At 36.2% G+C, this 18,305-nt stretch overlaps 1 protein-coding gene across 5 annotated transcripts in view; it reads left to right on the plus strand.

Moving 5' to 3' along the window:
* LOC135210364 (CD109 antigen-like) overlaps positions 1 to 18,305 on the plus strand; it is a 1,440,954-nt gene that overhangs the window by 1,313,647 nt on the left and 109,002 nt on the right. For all 5 annotated transcript variants that reach the window (XM_064243260.1, XM_064243264.1, XM_064243262.1 and 2 more), the window contains 5 exons: positions 6,064 to 6,252; positions 7,983 to 8,189; positions 10,288 to 10,463; positions 12,560 to 12,679; positions 13,587 to 13,764. In XM_064243260.1, coding sequence (XP_064099330.1) covers positions 6,064 to 6,252; positions 7,983 to 8,189; positions 10,288 to 10,463; positions 12,560 to 12,679; positions 13,587 to 13,764 — 870 coding nt within the window. The remainder of the gene's footprint in view (positions 1 to 6,063; positions 6,253 to 7,982; positions 8,190 to 10,287; positions 10,464 to 12,559; positions 12,680 to 13,586; positions 13,765 to 18,305) is intronic.

Consider the following 18,305-nt stretch of genomic DNA (forward strand, 5'->3'; position numbering starts at 1 on the left):
CTGACAGATAAAATCCCAGCTGTTTAGTGTTGAAGGGTAACATGATCATATCATGTCGGGATCAATACGATCTTAAGGATTTAAAATGTGGACATTTATGATTATGACGCCCAAAAGGTATCACAAATTAGCCTCGGGATTATGTGCCAACGTGCCATAGTAAAGCACTGTGCCATCCAAAGGGCATATCGTGTGTCTCAAACTCAGATGAAATCGCAAAAGTTAAGATGTAAAATCTTACGTTCAAGTGAAGGCACATTGCAGGACCGACCCGAATAAAATTAGGCCGAAAGTTATATGTTATATTCATAAACTGACGTGCTGGTATATGCGCGTTCATTTGCTTCTTTATTTGTCCCGTACAGTTAGTTATACATGGCCTCATATAAGCACTCATAAAAATGACTTTCCGAGTTTTCATGCATTTCAAGTAAACGTATGTGTAAGGAAAAGGGATTCATAAGGGAAGAAGTTGATGTTCAAAGAATAGCTTACAACGAAGTAATGTAAACTACTATGACAAAATTCAGGGCCTCTGTAACACGGTTTTTTGGATTTTGCTCCTTATCAAAGCCATCGGAAGGTAGCTGAAAGTTGACATATGTATATTTTACAACTACACACAAATTTTGTCAGCATTATCAATAACCTAAACCCGATAGTTTTAATTTTTATAGAGTAAAAATGATCTAGCCGACGCCATGGCCAATGATTGCGAGCCAAGAGTCGAAAAACATTCATTACGTAAGCAAGGTAAACATCGTTTTACGAATGTTGCCCCGCCCATCCACTAGACAGAAATCCATTCACCTTATTCCATCAGCTCTGAAACCTATAGTAGTCAAGAATGGCTAACAGGATTTGGAATTGTCCCCGTGGTTGCAAAACTGCATTTGTCTTACGACTTGCAACTTTATGCAGTCAAGAGAAAGCCCGTGGCTATACTTACTATAGTCTGAATAGGTAATTATGCAGTTTCTAGTTTAAATCCAATGTTTATGGTCTGATTTGTATTTAGCGTAACGTGATTATAATACTTTGTAATGTCATTCAGGATTTCGAACATTTCCATTAACTATTCACTATGCCACCAAGAGAAGGATAGAGAGAGAGAGAGAGGAAGAGATAGAGAGATGAGTTGTATGTAAACAGGCCTTTATATAACTATTTTTGTTAAAATAAGATTTTTATCCAAAGTAAATACAAGCTTATGTGTGCTAAAATCTCCAGCAGACCAACGGATCATCCGATAACATTTTTTTTCGTCTTCTTTAGTCTGTACGACCATGTTGGGTATAAAGACTTTATGAATGGCGGAACGATACATAGATGTGGTGGGGGGGTATCTGTGCTAGCGTAGTAATACTACTGTAGCAGCAGTGCCGCTAAATTAGTAATAGCAGCAATATACATGAATTAAACGTTTAGGCCAACGCTGGGATCCCTAAGGATATTTAGCACTTCTTACAACTACTCGAGAAATGAGTTTTTATAGCCAGAAGTTAGATTTTCTAATACAACAATGGCCATGATAGCCTTCATTGTTATCCTGAATTATAACGAGGCCAAAGTGGGTGGAGCCTCATGACGTCATCATTCTGATGATAATTATTGGTGAAGGTTTAAAGCCAAAATACGATACCGTCTATTTTTTTTTTTTTTTTTTTTTTTTTAGTAAATAGGTAGATAGCCGATAAATAAAATTGTTTGACATTGGATACAGCAGTCATCAAATCAACTTGTCTACTATGTCTTTGAAAATTACCAACTATTCCCTACATCTTGTCAATCTGATTGTGACCTATAAAGTAGATTATAATTTCTTAGGACACTTATTTTGGGAGTTAGACTAATAATCAAAGTGTTTTTGTATTTATTAACATATTTTGCTGGTTTGTTCATTATGACAAATTATCAGTGGAGAGGATTCAGAGTTCTTAAAGGTGTACTGCTTTGCTTGTATTTAAATTTTTGTCATTGTTGCCAGAGGTATAGCCTTCGTTACGTATAGCCAATCATCCATCGAGAAAGAGGGAAGAAATGCTGTCATAAGTTACGTAACGAGTGCATTCGAAACCTTATCTCTGAGTAAGTTGGCCCGTCTTCAAAAAAGGCCACTTTTACATTATAAGTACCAAATTTATTCAACCTACGTAATGCAGAATACAGTCAAAATTTATGTGTAGATATAATGTGTATTCTGAATAAGCGTTATATCTATGAAATGCATAGATAAAAAGTTATTGCCAAAAAACCGTGTTACAGAAGCCCTGAATCTCATAGTAGGCTTTGATACGAGTGTGATCATCGCCATCTTGAAGATGGCGTTGGTGTGATCTGTATAGTCTCGGTCAACCACTGCATAAGGAAAGTTATGCCATTACCCTCTTTCGGCTTCTCATTCATTTCGGTATACTTGTATATTAAGGCAATTCTCTCTTGCAGTCAGGTCCAGTAAATATATACTTCTAATATTATACATATATATGTGTGTGTGTGTGTGTGTGTGTGTGTATGTATATATGTGTACAATGTATTTATCGCTGAACGCTCTGACATTTTAAGCCGCAAATAACTTATCCACTATACTATCAAGGGGTCTGAATTTGTGGATAAGTTAACTGGTATTTTTGTATGAAACCCTGAATTTTATATAAGAATATATATTTATGTATTAATCGTTGTGTGTGTGAATGTATGTATGTAAGTATGTATATGTGTGTGTGTGAATTTGTACGCACTGCAATGCTTGATAAGTTTTCAGAGAAGTACAGTTGATATACAGTATCAAAATCATAGTTCGGCTTTCCATATAATTATAAGCTCTAAAGCGTAAAGTGTGGTGGGAAGAAGGCTCTGGATGATTATGTGTTAAAAAGGTTAGGCATTGTTTGTTTTGCCAAAGAGATACATGGTTAAGTTCCACGTAGCATGATTTTGTGGAAAAACAAGGAGGGTTATTTTGTTGAATTTACACCTCTAGATTACATCTTTGCGTTCAAAACTTTCTCAGCAACTTTCCTCATTATCCTGTAGCGTTGAATCTGCCAAAGAAATCGTCATGGGTATTATGCCTTTCGCCATAATCCTATATGTGTTGTTTGAAGAAGCAATAAAAAGTTTCTAGACTATTGGTGGTATCTCGCAGCCGCCTCAGATGGCCGCAACGCTGATTAGGAATGTGATCTCTGGGAAATTACAAGTCGTTTTTCCTCTGGCGATTTTCTTTCTTCTGTGCTTAATATTACTTATCAGTATAACTGCATTTTCCTTTCTTTATCTAGTAATAGGGCAGTGTATATAATATATATTATATATATATAATATAATATATATATATTATATATATAATATTTAGTATATATATATATTATTATATTATATATATATATGTATATAATATATATATATTATTAGATTTATACATATATATTATATATATTTATAATATATATATATATAATATATATATATATATATTTCATATATATATATATATATATCTATTTCTATCATAATATATATATATATATATATATATCTATATAATATATATATATAAAACCCAATGTATTTTCATTACTAAATCTCCATAATTTCATTGTGACCTGTCTTAATTTTTGTACGTTCAAAACTGTATAACTTACACTTTAGATCATCTGTATCATTTATTCGATTTCGTAAGTTTCTTATTTTGTAGGCATAAATAGAACCCCGTGTTTTTGAAGGCCTCCAATACTCTAGAGAAATCAAAGCAGTTCCTGTGTCTGATAGGGTGTCACTGTTTTAAACGTCTTCTGTGTGAAGCCTGTACGAAAAGTATGAATGGCGAAGAATATTCCATCACTAGAAAGGTTTCAATTACCTGAAAAAGGGCAGCATCATTGTCATCAAAAAGCTTATAAAAGTGGCAAAATCCCAAAAACTGGACAAATCAAAATAGTTATAAGATACAATAGCTGATTAGTACTAGAGAAACGTACTGAGAATTAACTTTTTTTTCCCTCTCTGTGTTCAGGCTCATTTTAGCAGAAAGCGTAAGGAAATAGTTAGAAACGTTTATTTCGACTGGAACGAATTCATCAAAAGTTGTTCTTGTTTACCATATCTGTATGCTCTTCCAACAGTCCATAAACCAAACTATTCATTCCGCCCCATTAGTTTAAAAGGGTGGGGGCGCTGGGCCTTTTTATCCCTTTACTAAATGGTTACCGTGGGAACTTTTCTTCGCTGCTTTGTAAGATTTCTAATGTTCGTACCAAAAATAATTTGCTTTTCATGGAAAAACTAAAAGAAATTTCTCTCAGTCAGAGAAAGATGATGAGTTACGATATAGTCTCTTTGTTTACCAAAGTTGATGTTGGGTGTACCTTAAAACTTTTTAAAAAGAGAATTAGATAAGTTGAATCCTTACCTGTCACCGCTTCCCTCCCCGATTTTGATAGACCACATAAAGTTGTGCGTTATTGATAATATTTTCGCTTACTCGGGGAGTAAGCCTACAGACTACTTTGTTGTTAGGGGTGGGGGTGTTAGGAAAAGTCTGAAAAAGAGGAGTTTCGCGTTGAGTTAAAGATACAGAAATTTTAGGATAGGATATTTATCATTTATTTATTATAATGAAAATGTAAGAAAATTGAATAATGTGTTTATTAAACGGTACAGAAAATATTTCTAATAAAATATGTCGTATTATTTTCATTTTCGTTGGTGAAACATCGGGCTCTCTGTCCGTATACTTTAGCACGTTTTAATTTATTGATGTACTGAATTTAGAGGCTCTATTTCTGTTAAATTATCTTGTGTTTCCATTTGTAACTGAGAATATATGAACGTGTTTAATTTGTGTCCTTTTTATTTGATCCTTGTTGTTAGCGTGACTAGTACCAATTATGAGTAGTGATTACGAAGACCACTTCACGTTAAAATATCATGTTTGCAACTTATTTGTCAGGGGAAAATCTTGCACGCGTCCCAAGTAAGCTGGAGGTCGGATCACACCTTGTTACTTTTAATGGAGAATTTTATCAACGGACTTTTGGTTGTGTCATTTGCTTTCCTTTTTCCCCATTTTCAAGTATTTGTATATGGAATGCTTTGCAAGAGAATTATTAAGTAGCATTCCTCCACGCAATACCTCTTGGTAGAGGTATGTTGACGTTATCTGTTCTATTAGCATCTAAACAAAGAAAGTTTCCAACTTAATCAGCTGTGTCTATCAATGAGGGACATTGAGAGTTACACGCGCAAGGGAATCTAACAGTAAAGTGGCTATTTGGGTGTATTAATTATACGTGATAATGACAGTGTTTTATTACTTTTTTTAGATACACGTAGTAATGATTACGTTTATTTCTTCTTATTGTGACGAGAAAATTAATCTCTGCTTTTTTTTTCTTTTTTTTCATTATTCTTACGAGCCTGCAAAATGTCCTTTTTGACATTGCTTCATGAGGTTGGGTGACCCCTCTGCTTCATTCAAAAAATAAAATTTTTAAGCAAGAAAAACTTTTAACTGATTTTCAGCAGACAGTAACAACCTCGTTACGCCATCGTGAGTGATTCCATTTGTCAAGGATAATAAACATCGAAAAAACTGGATCAGTTGGACGTTATGTCAGTTTTTAATAATTTCGTACAATAGGACAGATTTTAGTCTAGAACTCTCACAGAGTTGACTGAACTTCAGCGGTTTAATGTATTCCTTAAAATGATTGTGTCGATGTTTACTAACGGAATCGGGTCGTTCGGTATATCAACGTTAGATTGCACACAAGGAGTCAATCAGAAGTGGCAATACAAATAATGCTTCGTTCATCGATGCTACTTCGGCGATCTTTATGTAATGTTGATATTCATTTTTGTTTTTGTCTTTGCTGATTGACTTTATTAGCATTAGCTGCATTGAATTATTAATTTTCATCTGAGGAGGAGCCCAGTGTAATTCCTCCAGATTAAAAGATGCCTTAAAAACATGTTTACATTTGTACTGTTTTGCTCGTACAGAGTGTAACGCATTCATACATTGCAAGTCACTATTATTTTTTTCTGCTTCGTCAACAGCCCTCAAGCGGCCATATCCAGCGCCGAATGGTGAGCGGAGAGCATGAGCACGAGGTCTTGGTGGAAGCAGGCGAGACTCATACCCTCTACCTGCCCATCGTGCCCGTCGAGCTGGGCACCATCACCATCATCGTCCAGGCATCGCTCTCGGACAAGAAGCTTCAAGAAGAGGTCAAGATATTCATTGAGGTAATGAGATTTAAACGTAACATAACTGTGTTAAATCTCTCTCTCTCTCTCTCTCTCTCTCTCTCTCTCTCTCTCTCTCTCTCTCTCTCTCTCTCTCTCTCTCTCTCTCTTCCGTGAAAGAAACTGCGAGATGAAACGTGTCATATCTGGCCTCAGAAAGCCGTATTCCCTGTTTAAATAAATTAGAACACAAAAATTCGCATCTATACTCGACCCACCCATGCAATAAATACCCTCTCTTTAAATTAACCAAGAGCAGTGCAACAGTTGAATAGGGCTTATTGTCCCGTTTTATGCATTCACACGCTTCCTTAATCGGGGCGTTGGCATTTGCATGCAAGTCTTTGCTCGTATCGAGTCCATTTGCAAGCTTAAACTCCCTATCTTCCAAAATTTATTCTGTACGTTACGGGCAAAGAACTTCCTTATGAATTTTATGTTTGTTTTATCTAACTCGTAATGTTTGGTCTACTAATCGGATTCTTGTCTCTCTCTCTCTCTCTCTCTCTCTCTCTCTCTCTCTCTCTCTCTCTCTCTCTGTTAATGGCTGGCAACGTGCACTCGTTTTTATTAATATACTTTATTATAGACTGAGGAGCCACAACTCACGCCAGTCATATTGATAAACGATTACAAGCAATATTTTGTAGACCTTGATGATAATTAATATGATAGTATAGGCAGTTTTTGTTTTGAATTTTGACGACGATGAGCTAATTCTGGTCATTGCAAGGTAAATTATTTTTCAGTTATTTGTACTATAGTACTACTGTGCTCATTCTCGCAAGCAAATGATATAGGTTCGGATGAAACTTAACAACACACGAGAGAAATTTAAAAGTATTAAGAAACTATGATTATGATGAGCCTAAAGGAACAGTGGTCGTGTGTGATAGTTTCTTTTCATTTTATTTATTGGTGGGTTATTTTTTGTTGTGTAGTGAATTTGAAATAATAATCACTACTTTTAATTGCTTCTGTGAAATATTTTACTTCAGTATTTCTTTATCAGGCAACCTTCTTTTCCAGATAAAAAAAAAACTATTTTTAATATATTCTTGGTGCACGTCTAGTGTGTTCGTATAGTCAACAAATATCTTTGATATATGGAAAAGTAATGACAGTTATATTGCAGGATTTTTTATGCTTTTTCCTTCAAATCTATGTTTTTTTTTTTTTAAACAATGCATGGGACATTAATATCATGATAACCGATGGAACTTCAAAGTAGCTCATGTTTCCTTCCAAATATAAAGTTTTGCCCAGTAATAATTCACAGTTGATTTCACAGCAGAAATTTCCAAAGGGGGAGGGGGTTGGGAGAGAGGAAGTGGCAGCGCCAGTGAACCTCACACGGTGCATTGAAGACATTACTCAAGGTTGTTTGCTACGTCCCTTCGGCCCTTTAGCTGCATCCTCTTTCATTCCTTATACTTGACTACCTCTGTTCATATTCTCTTTCTTCCTTCTTGTCATCCACCTTCTCCCAACAATTGTTTCATCGTTCAACTGCCACAGTTTGTCCTCCTGTTACACCTTTCAAACCTTTCTACTCTCAATATCCCTTTTAGTGCTGAATGACCACGCAGTCCCAGTGCTTGGTGTTTGGCCTGAATTCTACATTCCATTCCATTCCACAGCAATATTCATGAACTCGCACTAAACGAAATGAAATTTGTTTTGATCCGAATACCAAAGTAACTGGTAGTTTTCCTCACCCAATCACTCAGCCCATGGGAGCCCTGCAGCAGTTCCACACTTCCCTGATGCTGGACCTGAGTAACCGGGCCTACTTCTTCACCTTTCTGGATGTGAACGTGTCCGAGGGCGCTGTGGAGAAGTCACACATCGCCCACGTCTCTGTTTTCGGGGGATCTGTCTCGGCAGCTTTTCCTGACACCCCTGTCACCTCGGAAGAGGTGCTCGGGCTGCCGACGGTGAGTTTCGTCCATTATTTTTGTTCTTCTATTGTGCGGTACTTTGTAAGTTTTTTTCCACAGTAAATTGTTTTCTCTCTCTTATATATATATATATATATATGATATATATATATATATATATATATATATATATATAGATATATATATACACGCACACACACGCCGTTTATATTCTTCGAGCATATATATATATATATATAATATATATATATATATATATATATATATATATATATATATATTTATATATATATATATATATATATATATATTATATATATATATATATATATATAATATATATATAAAATATATATATATAGAAAAAAAGCGAATTCCACAGGAAAAATGTAGTCAGAAATCCAAGCGCATTCGTCTTTACTCAGACATTGTCAAGGAGTTAATGAGGTACAATTGGAGAGAAAGGCTCAGGTACAACACATGATCAAGAATACCAGATGGTTAATTGTCAAAAGTGTAAAAATTAAAAGAGATAAGTCCAGGATTTATTCGGATATCACACGGTCACAAACCTAAACAGATTGACCCTAACCGAAATTACAAAGTTTCTTTACAGTCCAAAACATGTAAAAACTGAATATATTAATTTTGTTGCTTATATATATCTTCAACTTTTTTCATTAGGGTCAATCTGTTTAGGTGTGACGTGTGATATCCGATAATCCTGGATTATCTCTTTTAATTTTTACCCTTTTGACAATTAACCATCTGGTATTCTTGATCTTGTGTTGTACCTGAGACCTTTCTCTCCAATTGTACTTCATTAACTCCTTGACAATGTCTGAGTAAAGACGAATGCGCTTGGATTTCTGACTATCATTTTCCTGTGGAATTCGCTTATTTATGAAGTCACGTGCATCTACAGTGATTTTTTAAGCATATATATATATATATATATATATATATATATATATATATATATATATATATATATATATATATATATATATATATATATATATATATATATATATATATATATATATATATATATATATATATATATATATATATATATATATATATATATATACGCCGTTCATATATTCAGAGCTTATGAGGTTATCTTCGAACCACCTTTCCAGTAATGTTATTTGTGAGGTCACTGTAATTCTTGAAAAGATTTCCCGTTGCGCTTGTTAAAGGCTGAAAAAATTGGTTTTTAAGTGTTGCCTTGAGTAATTGGAGAGAGAATTCATTCCCTAATCCTCTGAAATAATTACATTTCACAACTTTTAAGAAGGAAGCGCGCGTGTCTCGAGTTATAAATTGCATAAGACAGACAAAGGAATTACTCGGCATCTCCAGATAATTGCTTTTAATAATCAGCGTCTGGCAGATCGCGAAGCTATCTCTCCGGGTTGTTTTTTCTGTTTTTGATTCATTTCCCTCGATTGTAATTACAATATCAATTAGTTTCTCAGACCGCAAGAATATACATAAATGCTTAGTCTCGTTTATATCATCCCTGTTCATTCATGCTGTTTAGTAGATTGATTTATTCATGATAAAGTTTTAGATATTTTGATTCTTACATTTCATAAACATTGAGTCATTCGGTTGCACTGCAGTAATTCTTTTATAATTTAAAATGCATGTATTGCGTACCCGTTCATTTCAGTTATTTATACTGTTATTTATATCAGATCTGTAAATATGTATTTCTGTTCCATTCTTTGGTATAATAAATTCAGCCATAGCGCAATGCGGCATTCATGTGTACTCAATTACTGAGCATTTTCGTTCATTTGTCCGGTGCTACCCGTGGCACTTTTGTAGTTGTTCAGGGTGGTTTTGAATCGGAGATTTCAGAGTTTATTCATATGTAGACAATATGTAGTTGCTGATTTTTATCCTGAATATCATTTGACAATCATTAAAAATATTTTTTCTTAAAGTATTTTTCAGTCGTCCTGAACTGTCAGTCATGAGTTAACAGACCCCTACCCTTATTCATAGAGCATGAGTTGAATAATTCGGAATATGTTGGTTATTAACATTTAGTCAGGTTTTACCTATAATGAATATTTAAATACAACAGATATATTTACACATATATTTTTTCTGTGTCCAGGTCGGTTGTGAACCAGTCGTCTTCAGCTTCCTCCTGACGGTGCTTCAGATGAAGCACTGGAAGGAGACAGCGCAGCAACCTCCCCTGAGCGAGCGCGACATTTTTAGGAAATTGGCTTTACTCTACCAAACCCTTCTGGCCTACCAGACCCGCGATGGAGGCTTCAAGTATTACAGGTGAGTGCTTCCGAGTTCGCTGCTTGTTGCTGGGGAACATTCACCCAACTCTCTCTTGGGCTGCCGATCCGATATTTGCGTGACCTGTTGATGATAGATGGTTTCTAAATATATATATATATATATATAATATATTATATATATATATATATATATATTCTATACATATATATATTCTATACATATATATATATATATATATATATATATATTATACATAATGTGTGTCCATGCGTGGTGAATGTTATAAATACTGGTATCCATCGAAGAATCGGCATCACATTTTTTTTTCCGCTGATCATAGTAATGGATGAAGCTGCAAATAAGAGCAGAACGATAACTTCAAGGAGCAACTGAGCAACTGTATGCAGACGGGCGTAGCGTTGACAGCATAATCAGGGGAAGAATTCGCAGAAATGAATAAAAAGTGAAAAGTGTAAGAGAGGATTGAAAAGTCATGCACGAGAGTGGACGTATCTCTCTCTCTCTCTCTCTCTCTCTCTCTCTCTCTCTCTCTCTCTCTCGTTGATGCGGGTTTGTTTCTCGCTGCTTCGCATCTTAACTACTTCAGATTGTCTTGTTCTTGGAGCTTAGGCTTTGTAGTGACAAGCGTATCCAAAAAAGCGCGAAGAATTCGAGAAGTTAAGAGGACATTGTGGTTGGCTGCTATAATTACACATACACACACTGTGCGTGTGTATTTGTATATATATTAGTAGCATAGTGTGTGTGTGTGTGTGTGTGTGTATGTATGTAGTATATTTTACGCAGTTCGTCCTTTGTATTTGGAGGTTCTGATTCCCAGAAAATAATAAATGATAGAGTAACTTGCTACTTCGTGCGCCGAAACTACGACTAAAAACTTTTGCATTGGTATTGTAAGAACTTGAGGCAGAAGATGTGGGCGCTTCTCCAGAGTGGGAGGCATTGACCATGGATAACCAGTATCATAGAAAAAGAAGCAAGAATTGTATAACTGAAGTGTGTGCAAATAAGCCTAATATCTTGTTAGGTCTGATTGCTGCCAAGAGCAATCAAGACTGGATGAAAAAGAGACGTAGTTCAGCAGTGTATAAAGTGATTCATTCGAGTCAGCCTTTTGAGTCAGAACTGCAATATACTTTGGCCTAAAATTCTAATCATTCCAGGCTTGGAAACGTAATTTCAGTGGCGCAAAAGGTGTTCTTCAGCGTGTGCCTGTGTTGTGAGCGGACCCCCGTCGACATGTGTGAAAATTAATTAATGTCCAGGCAAGGGTGATTAACTCTGGCAAATCCGAGGGAAAATTGGAGGCAAATATTTAGATACTGCAGACAGGATTGTAGGTTCAAGTTAATGAAATCCAGCCATAAATGGATCAATCATTTGAAAAAGATCGTGTCTCGCAGAAAAGGGCTGTTGTGAATTAGGGTCGCCGCTGGTAAATTGTTTATATTAGTTTGTTTACAATGTCAGAGTCAACAAAGGGATACGACAATGTGTGAGCTGGAATGGAACAAACAAAGGTGTTGTTGTCATGGTTACCCAAAAGTCAGGGAAAATTGGGGGAAATGTAAATGTGAATTTGGTTTTTAATCTTTTCATTTGTGTCCTGTCTTTGATGAAATCTGCATTGTTCGCATTTTATATCCATAGACTGCACGACTTTCTTTGCCACGAACGAAAGATTTCATAATGATTTTAGTTAAGCCAAACTTCAGTTACAATTTTGGCTTTTGCAGTTTTTGCGATGGAAGGCCACTTTTTTCCACTCAATTCAATTTTATGACTTATTTCGAATTGTCTTTAAAGTAAGGACACTTTTCTTTACATATAACTGAATATTAATATGGTATAGATACACACACACACACTTATATATACGTATATGTGTGTGTGTGTGTTTAAATATATTTTTAGAAATATATAGTATACAAAAGAGACCTTTCGAGAAGCTGCTCAATTCTCCTTTTCAAAAGTTCCATTTTGTATATATATTTCTAAAATATATATTCATATCCACACCACTGTGGATTTCTTCGCCTAATAATAATAATAATAATAATAATAATAATAATAATAATAATAATAATAATAATAAATTTCATCTTTTACAGAACAAGTCAGACGAGTTCGGTGTGGGTGACATCCATGGCCCTGAGGGCCTTAAATGAAGTGTCCGTCAATTGGTCCCATTTCTTGTACGTGGATCCTCAAGTCACGGACAAGGCCCTCAAGTGAGTATTGGAAATAATTGTACTTATTTCTGAGGTTTGCTGCTGTTATAAAAACTTTGGATTCGCGGTGATTTTAGGATAGTCTGATGATCGTAAATATATAGAGAGGAATGTTTGGTTCTTCAAAAAATTCAATTTTTTGTTATTGAAATCGTTACTCCTCTGAATTGTACTAATGTTTCATCAGCTGCGCCGGTAGAACATTGGTGGAAATGTCGAGGTGAAGAAATATTTGATCACTTTATACTTTGATATTTGTGCTAACTTTAATAGTTTAACGTTCCAAAATCCACATTCCACTTTGATATATTTACCATGTAGCTATTTGTTTCGGAGTAATAACAGTTTTCTAGAAAAGTAGTGTTACTGTATTAATGTAAGGCAATGAGTAAAGTATAACACGATTCAGACCAAATTTTCCTTTCGATAATCAATTTTCGTCCTTTTCTTTTCGAGTTGTGGTTTTTAAATACTTGCAAATTTTATAATAAGGGGATGACCAAAATAGGTACTTCCCCGTGGGGGAATTGTGCTGTCAGTGGACCTCATGCGATGCACCGTAGGCATTACTTAAGGTTCTTTACAGCGTGCCCTCGGCCCTTAGCTGCAACCACTTTCGTTCCTTTACTGTCCCTCCTTTCATATTCTCTTCATCTTCCTTTCCACCCTCTCCTAATAATTGATTCATAGTGCAACTGCTAGGTTTTCCTCCTGTTACACCTTTCAAACCTTTTACTGTCAATTTCCATTTCAGCGCCGAATGACCTCGTAGGTTCCAGTGCTTGGCCTTTGGCCTAAATTCTATATTCTTCAACTCAACTCAAGATAGGTACTCTGCTCTTTGCATTCGTGTCAGTTTCCGTAACCTTCCAAATTCATTGCCCTTTCATTTTTTCCTCATCGATAGGTTCATCTTGGCCCAGCAGTCGTCCCACGGGGCGTGGTGGGAGCCCAACGGAGAGGTGGGGGACCGGAAGCTTGTCCCGTCACCTTACTCCCTGACAGGAGAAACGACCCGTGCCCTCAACCTTTCAACCACGGCCCACACCATGATCAACCTTCTCGCTCTTCAGGGCCTGCCGTCGGTGAGTATTCGTCGGTTAAGATTTTAGCTTTGCTGTTTATTTCGCAAATGTCTAGTTTTCCTCTTCTTGTGGATTTCAGGTGATAAGCGAGTGTCCAATGACTATCTGAAGAAATGTCAAAGAATGAATATTAGTTTTCAATGGACTGATCACTAATTTCTGATGTTAACTGTCGGGAAATTGATAGATAAAAGTATCTCTCTCTCTCTCTCTCTCTCTCTCTCTCTCTCTCTCTCTCTCTCTCTCTCTCTCTCATCAATTATTTTTTTAGTCGCTACATAAAAGTAATTTCCCATCATGTTTACGCGGCCATCAAATTTTTATAGTAGCAACGCTTGGTCAGTCTCTGTCTCTCTCTCTCTCAGTTTGTGAAAATGATATCTCAAGAATGTTTCCGAGTGTTTGGAAGATCTTGAGGAGAAAGCCCAGGACAGAATGGGGATGGCGTGAGTTCATCGTGACACTACCATCCCCTTGGGTGCCACAGGAAATGATTGATTGATTATTTCAGGTGAACAGGTGTGGCATGGCATGTAAAGTAAGGTATCATTGCGAGAAGTTATTGGAAGAAACTGTTACCAAAATTATCGAAGCCAAAAAGTGAAAAAATGAATCATTTGAGAGATGACCACGATTAGATTACATTGATTTTGCGTATCTCTTAGACGGTCAGTGATGTTAGCATTTTGCTATAGATAAAAACAAGAGTATTTATCAGAGGAATACAGAAAAAGAATGAGGTGGTTGTCTGTGGTTGTGATGGTTTTTAGTTTGTTTTCTTACTGATGTTTTCGCTGCCCTCTTTGTGACGAATCGCAATGTAGGAACGATGAATAATGGTGGAGGTGATTCATTGTTATCTGGATTATGGCAACATGATCATCATCATCGTCATCATCACCATTATCATCGCCACAACACTACTTGACGCAAAGGGCTTTTGTGAAATTCCGCCACTCTCGTGTCTCCTGTGCTTTATCTTCCACAAATCTCCACTCATCTCCATCCCCCTTTCCCCTAGTTACCATGCAAGTAAACCTGGCTCTTCGATCTCTTCTGTTGCCCACAGGAGCCCAACTGACCTATCACGTACTATTCCTTCAGGGGTAGTGCCGAGGGCATGTCCACGCCATCTCCTCCTCCCTTTCGTCATCAGCCCATACACATAAGGAACTTGCATAATTTCCTTTATGGTATCCTATATGACATTATCCTGCCATTTGGCCCATGTTATAATTCCCTTTATGGTATCCTATATGACATTATCCTGCAATCTGGCCCTTGTTATTCATCTGAAAGATTTATTCTCAAATAAAAAACCTTTAGATGATAGTGCAGGATTGTCTTACCGTGATTCATGTCCAAACTTTCGTACACAATTTCAGTTAGTGCGAAGTGGGTTCTGTGTTCGATTATTAATCTGATAGATAACCCGAGTCCGCTTCCCGCTCAGTGAGGAATCAGAGGAATTTATTTCAGGCGATTAGAAATTCACTTTTCGGTATAATGTGGTTCGGATCCCACAATAAGCTGTAGGTCCCGTTGCTAAGAAACCAATTGGTTCCTCGCCCACGTAAAAAAAAAAAAAAAAAAAATTTAATCCTTTGGGCCAGCCCCTAGGAAAGCTGTTAATGGGTTCAGTGGTCTGTTTAAACTAAGATATACTTAACTTTCAATCCTTGAGGGGTCAAAATCTGATTCAGCTCACCAAGTGCTTCATGTACCTTGTTTAGGCTTTTTCCAAATTACATCTGAAGAGAACCTATAATATTTGTAGCCGTTCCTTAAATTTGCAAGATTCAACCGTATCGTTCCTTTCTCCATTTTCAATGTTATTTCATCCCTCTGTGCAAATTCCGTCCTCATTACTTATGTTTTTCTCTAGATATTTGATGCATTGTATTAAGCATTCTTTCTGAAGCTTTGGTGCTCAGCTGACTACATATTCTGTCGTTACTCTGATCTAAAATTTCTTTTTCTCTCCTACCCCTTTTTCCATTGCAGAATTTAAAAAAAAAACAGCCGAAGTTAAATAACATTCCCGTGTACTTTCCCACTATTCAATTGCAAATTCAGGTGACAAAACTCCAAGACTAACTTTGCGTTTCTATTTCGTTCACTTAGCTCTATATACTTAACGGGAATGCCATAATGACAGACCTTCCATAATATAAGTAGGTCTGTCAGATGCCTTCTCTTAATCAACAAAGCCCATTTTTAAGATTCCATAGACTTTCACAAAACGGCTGGATACAAAAATTTGATCTGTGCAACTTTTTCCTTTTTATCACATGGTCCTTTTTATTTAACTTGACCTGCGTCTGTCTGTCTGTCTGTCTGGATCAAATCATGTAACTCAATTTTCGACCTGTTCCCCTCATCCGATAGACTTGAAATTTTGCGTGGTTACTCAATTCCGGTGTCAGTACAACCTTAAATGATCAATAGGTCAGCAGTGTCCTCTAATAACCCTACAGTGACCTCTCCCAGTATCTCAGGATTTGTATGAAACTTCTAATTTTTCACTTCTTTGACTGGGTGAAAGGGTTAATAACTGCGGATTTTTCACGCCTTCTTTGACTCGGCAGGATATCAATTTCGTTAGGTACAATCATAAATGAGGTACAATTTTTTTCAAAACTTTATAAAAGGCAAAATTAAACACCCTTTTATTAAAGTGCACTGAAAAGTGAAAAATAAATGTTTTGAGACACCAGGATTTTGTTACAGTTAAACATGTCTACAAAAATAAAAGCTTGGATTCCAACATGGAAGGAAATGCTACACAAAAAATGAAAGATATATATATTTCTTTTCTTGTAGCACTTCCTTCCATGTTTGGCGCCTATGCTTTTATTTTTGTAGACACGATTGATTGTAAGAAAATCCTGGTGTGTGTGAAAAAAATCATTTTCACTTCTAGTTTATTTTAATAAAAACGTGTATTATGCATTTTTTTTATGAAACCAGCTTGTTCATTTCCAAAACCGTTATCAGTTACTTTCTTTAGTCTACTGAAAATGTGCGTACTAGATATTTTTCTATTACAACCGACGTATATGCAGTGCTGTTATAATGATCTTATTCGTATCGGTTCACCTTTATTTGGTACATTAGCTGTGAAGATCGGTTCATAATTATCAAGCAGTTTTCTAATTCCATAATCTGCAAAACATTTAAAAATAATATACGAGGTTCCACGTCATTTTCTGATATAATAATCCTTGCAGTGATCCCACCGTAACCAGGTGTTCCCCCTCTCCAAAGTTTTCCTTTATTTATTCCACTTCAGAAACTGTGAATTCTTCAATAGTCATATTCAGGTCTTCCCCAACTTGTCTATCAATCAAATTATCCCCCTCATATCTCTTATTCATGTCTTCACAAAAACTTCCCACCCAGCGATGTCTTTCCTTTTCTTCTTACGTTATTGATGTCTTATCACTCCTTTTGACAGGTATTATCATCTTTTTCTTTTCTCCCACGGATAGATCATTAATCATTTTGTGGGCTGCCCTGACACCATTGCCACTTTCCGAATGCTGGGCTTCTCCAGCATGACCAACCTGTTCGTCCTAATATTGTCTTACGAGTAAGGAAATGAAAACTAGAGCTCCTCATTCAAAAAATGAGTAGTTGTAAAAAGTCATATTCGTTGTGTTTGATGAATTGCTTATCCTAAAAAAGAAGTTTCTAAACTAATGTAATTGGTAACGGCTCTTATGTAGATTGCCAAAGTGCTTTTTAAATTTCTAACCCTGCTGCCGCAACTAGATGAAAGGGTATTAAGGGTTTTACAAACATATGTAATATTTCGACGATTTTTAATGTGAAAAATCTATAAGTACTCAACTGTTTCACCTTCGAAATTGGTTCAACTCTCTCTCTCTCTCTCTCTCTCTCTCTCTCTCTCTCTCTCTCTCTCTCTCTCTCTCTATTCTCCGGTGAATATGTTCGTTTGCTATTTGGAAATGAAACGCGTTCTTTTTAATTTAGCGGAGTGTGTCTTTTTACGACTGCGTGAAATTGTTCCGCCGTGTGAAGAATAAAAACAAAAAGCTGAAAAAACGGATTTTTTTTTCTTTTTTTTTTTCTTTTGCATTTTATTTGTGTAATCTGCCTTTCCTTGTCTCGCCAGGCCCATTCTCGCTTAACTTCCATCTGCATTTTTCCCCTCTCCTTTCCCATCAAGCTACAGAGGAGGAGTTGAGGGTGCTCAGCTTCCCCTCCCGCGCTCCTGTTATGATTTGAATAGTTGATTGGAATTTCAGCGCTGCTCTGAGGTCAAATAAGGCGCGAGGCTCCATATTGAGTTGGCTATTTTAGCGCTTGGCTTCATGTGGAAGGTGCCACATTTATTCATTTTATTTTGGCTTGATTTATTTAGGGTGCTGCATTGATTTATCCATTTTGATATCTGTCTCATATCGGTTGCTGCATTTGTCTCTTCATTTTGGAGGTTGATCATCACAGTTTGCCACATTTATTTGTCAGATTCTATTGGTGATTCGTATTGGATGCCGCATTCATTTATTCGTTCT

This window comes from Macrobrachium nipponense, chromosome 39 (genome assembly GCF_015104395.2).
Source record: "Macrobrachium nipponense isolate FS-2020 chromosome 39, ASM1510439v2, whole genome shotgun sequence".
NCBI classification, from domain to species: domain Eukaryota; kingdom Metazoa; phylum Arthropoda; class Malacostraca; order Decapoda; family Palaemonidae; genus Macrobrachium; species Macrobrachium nipponense.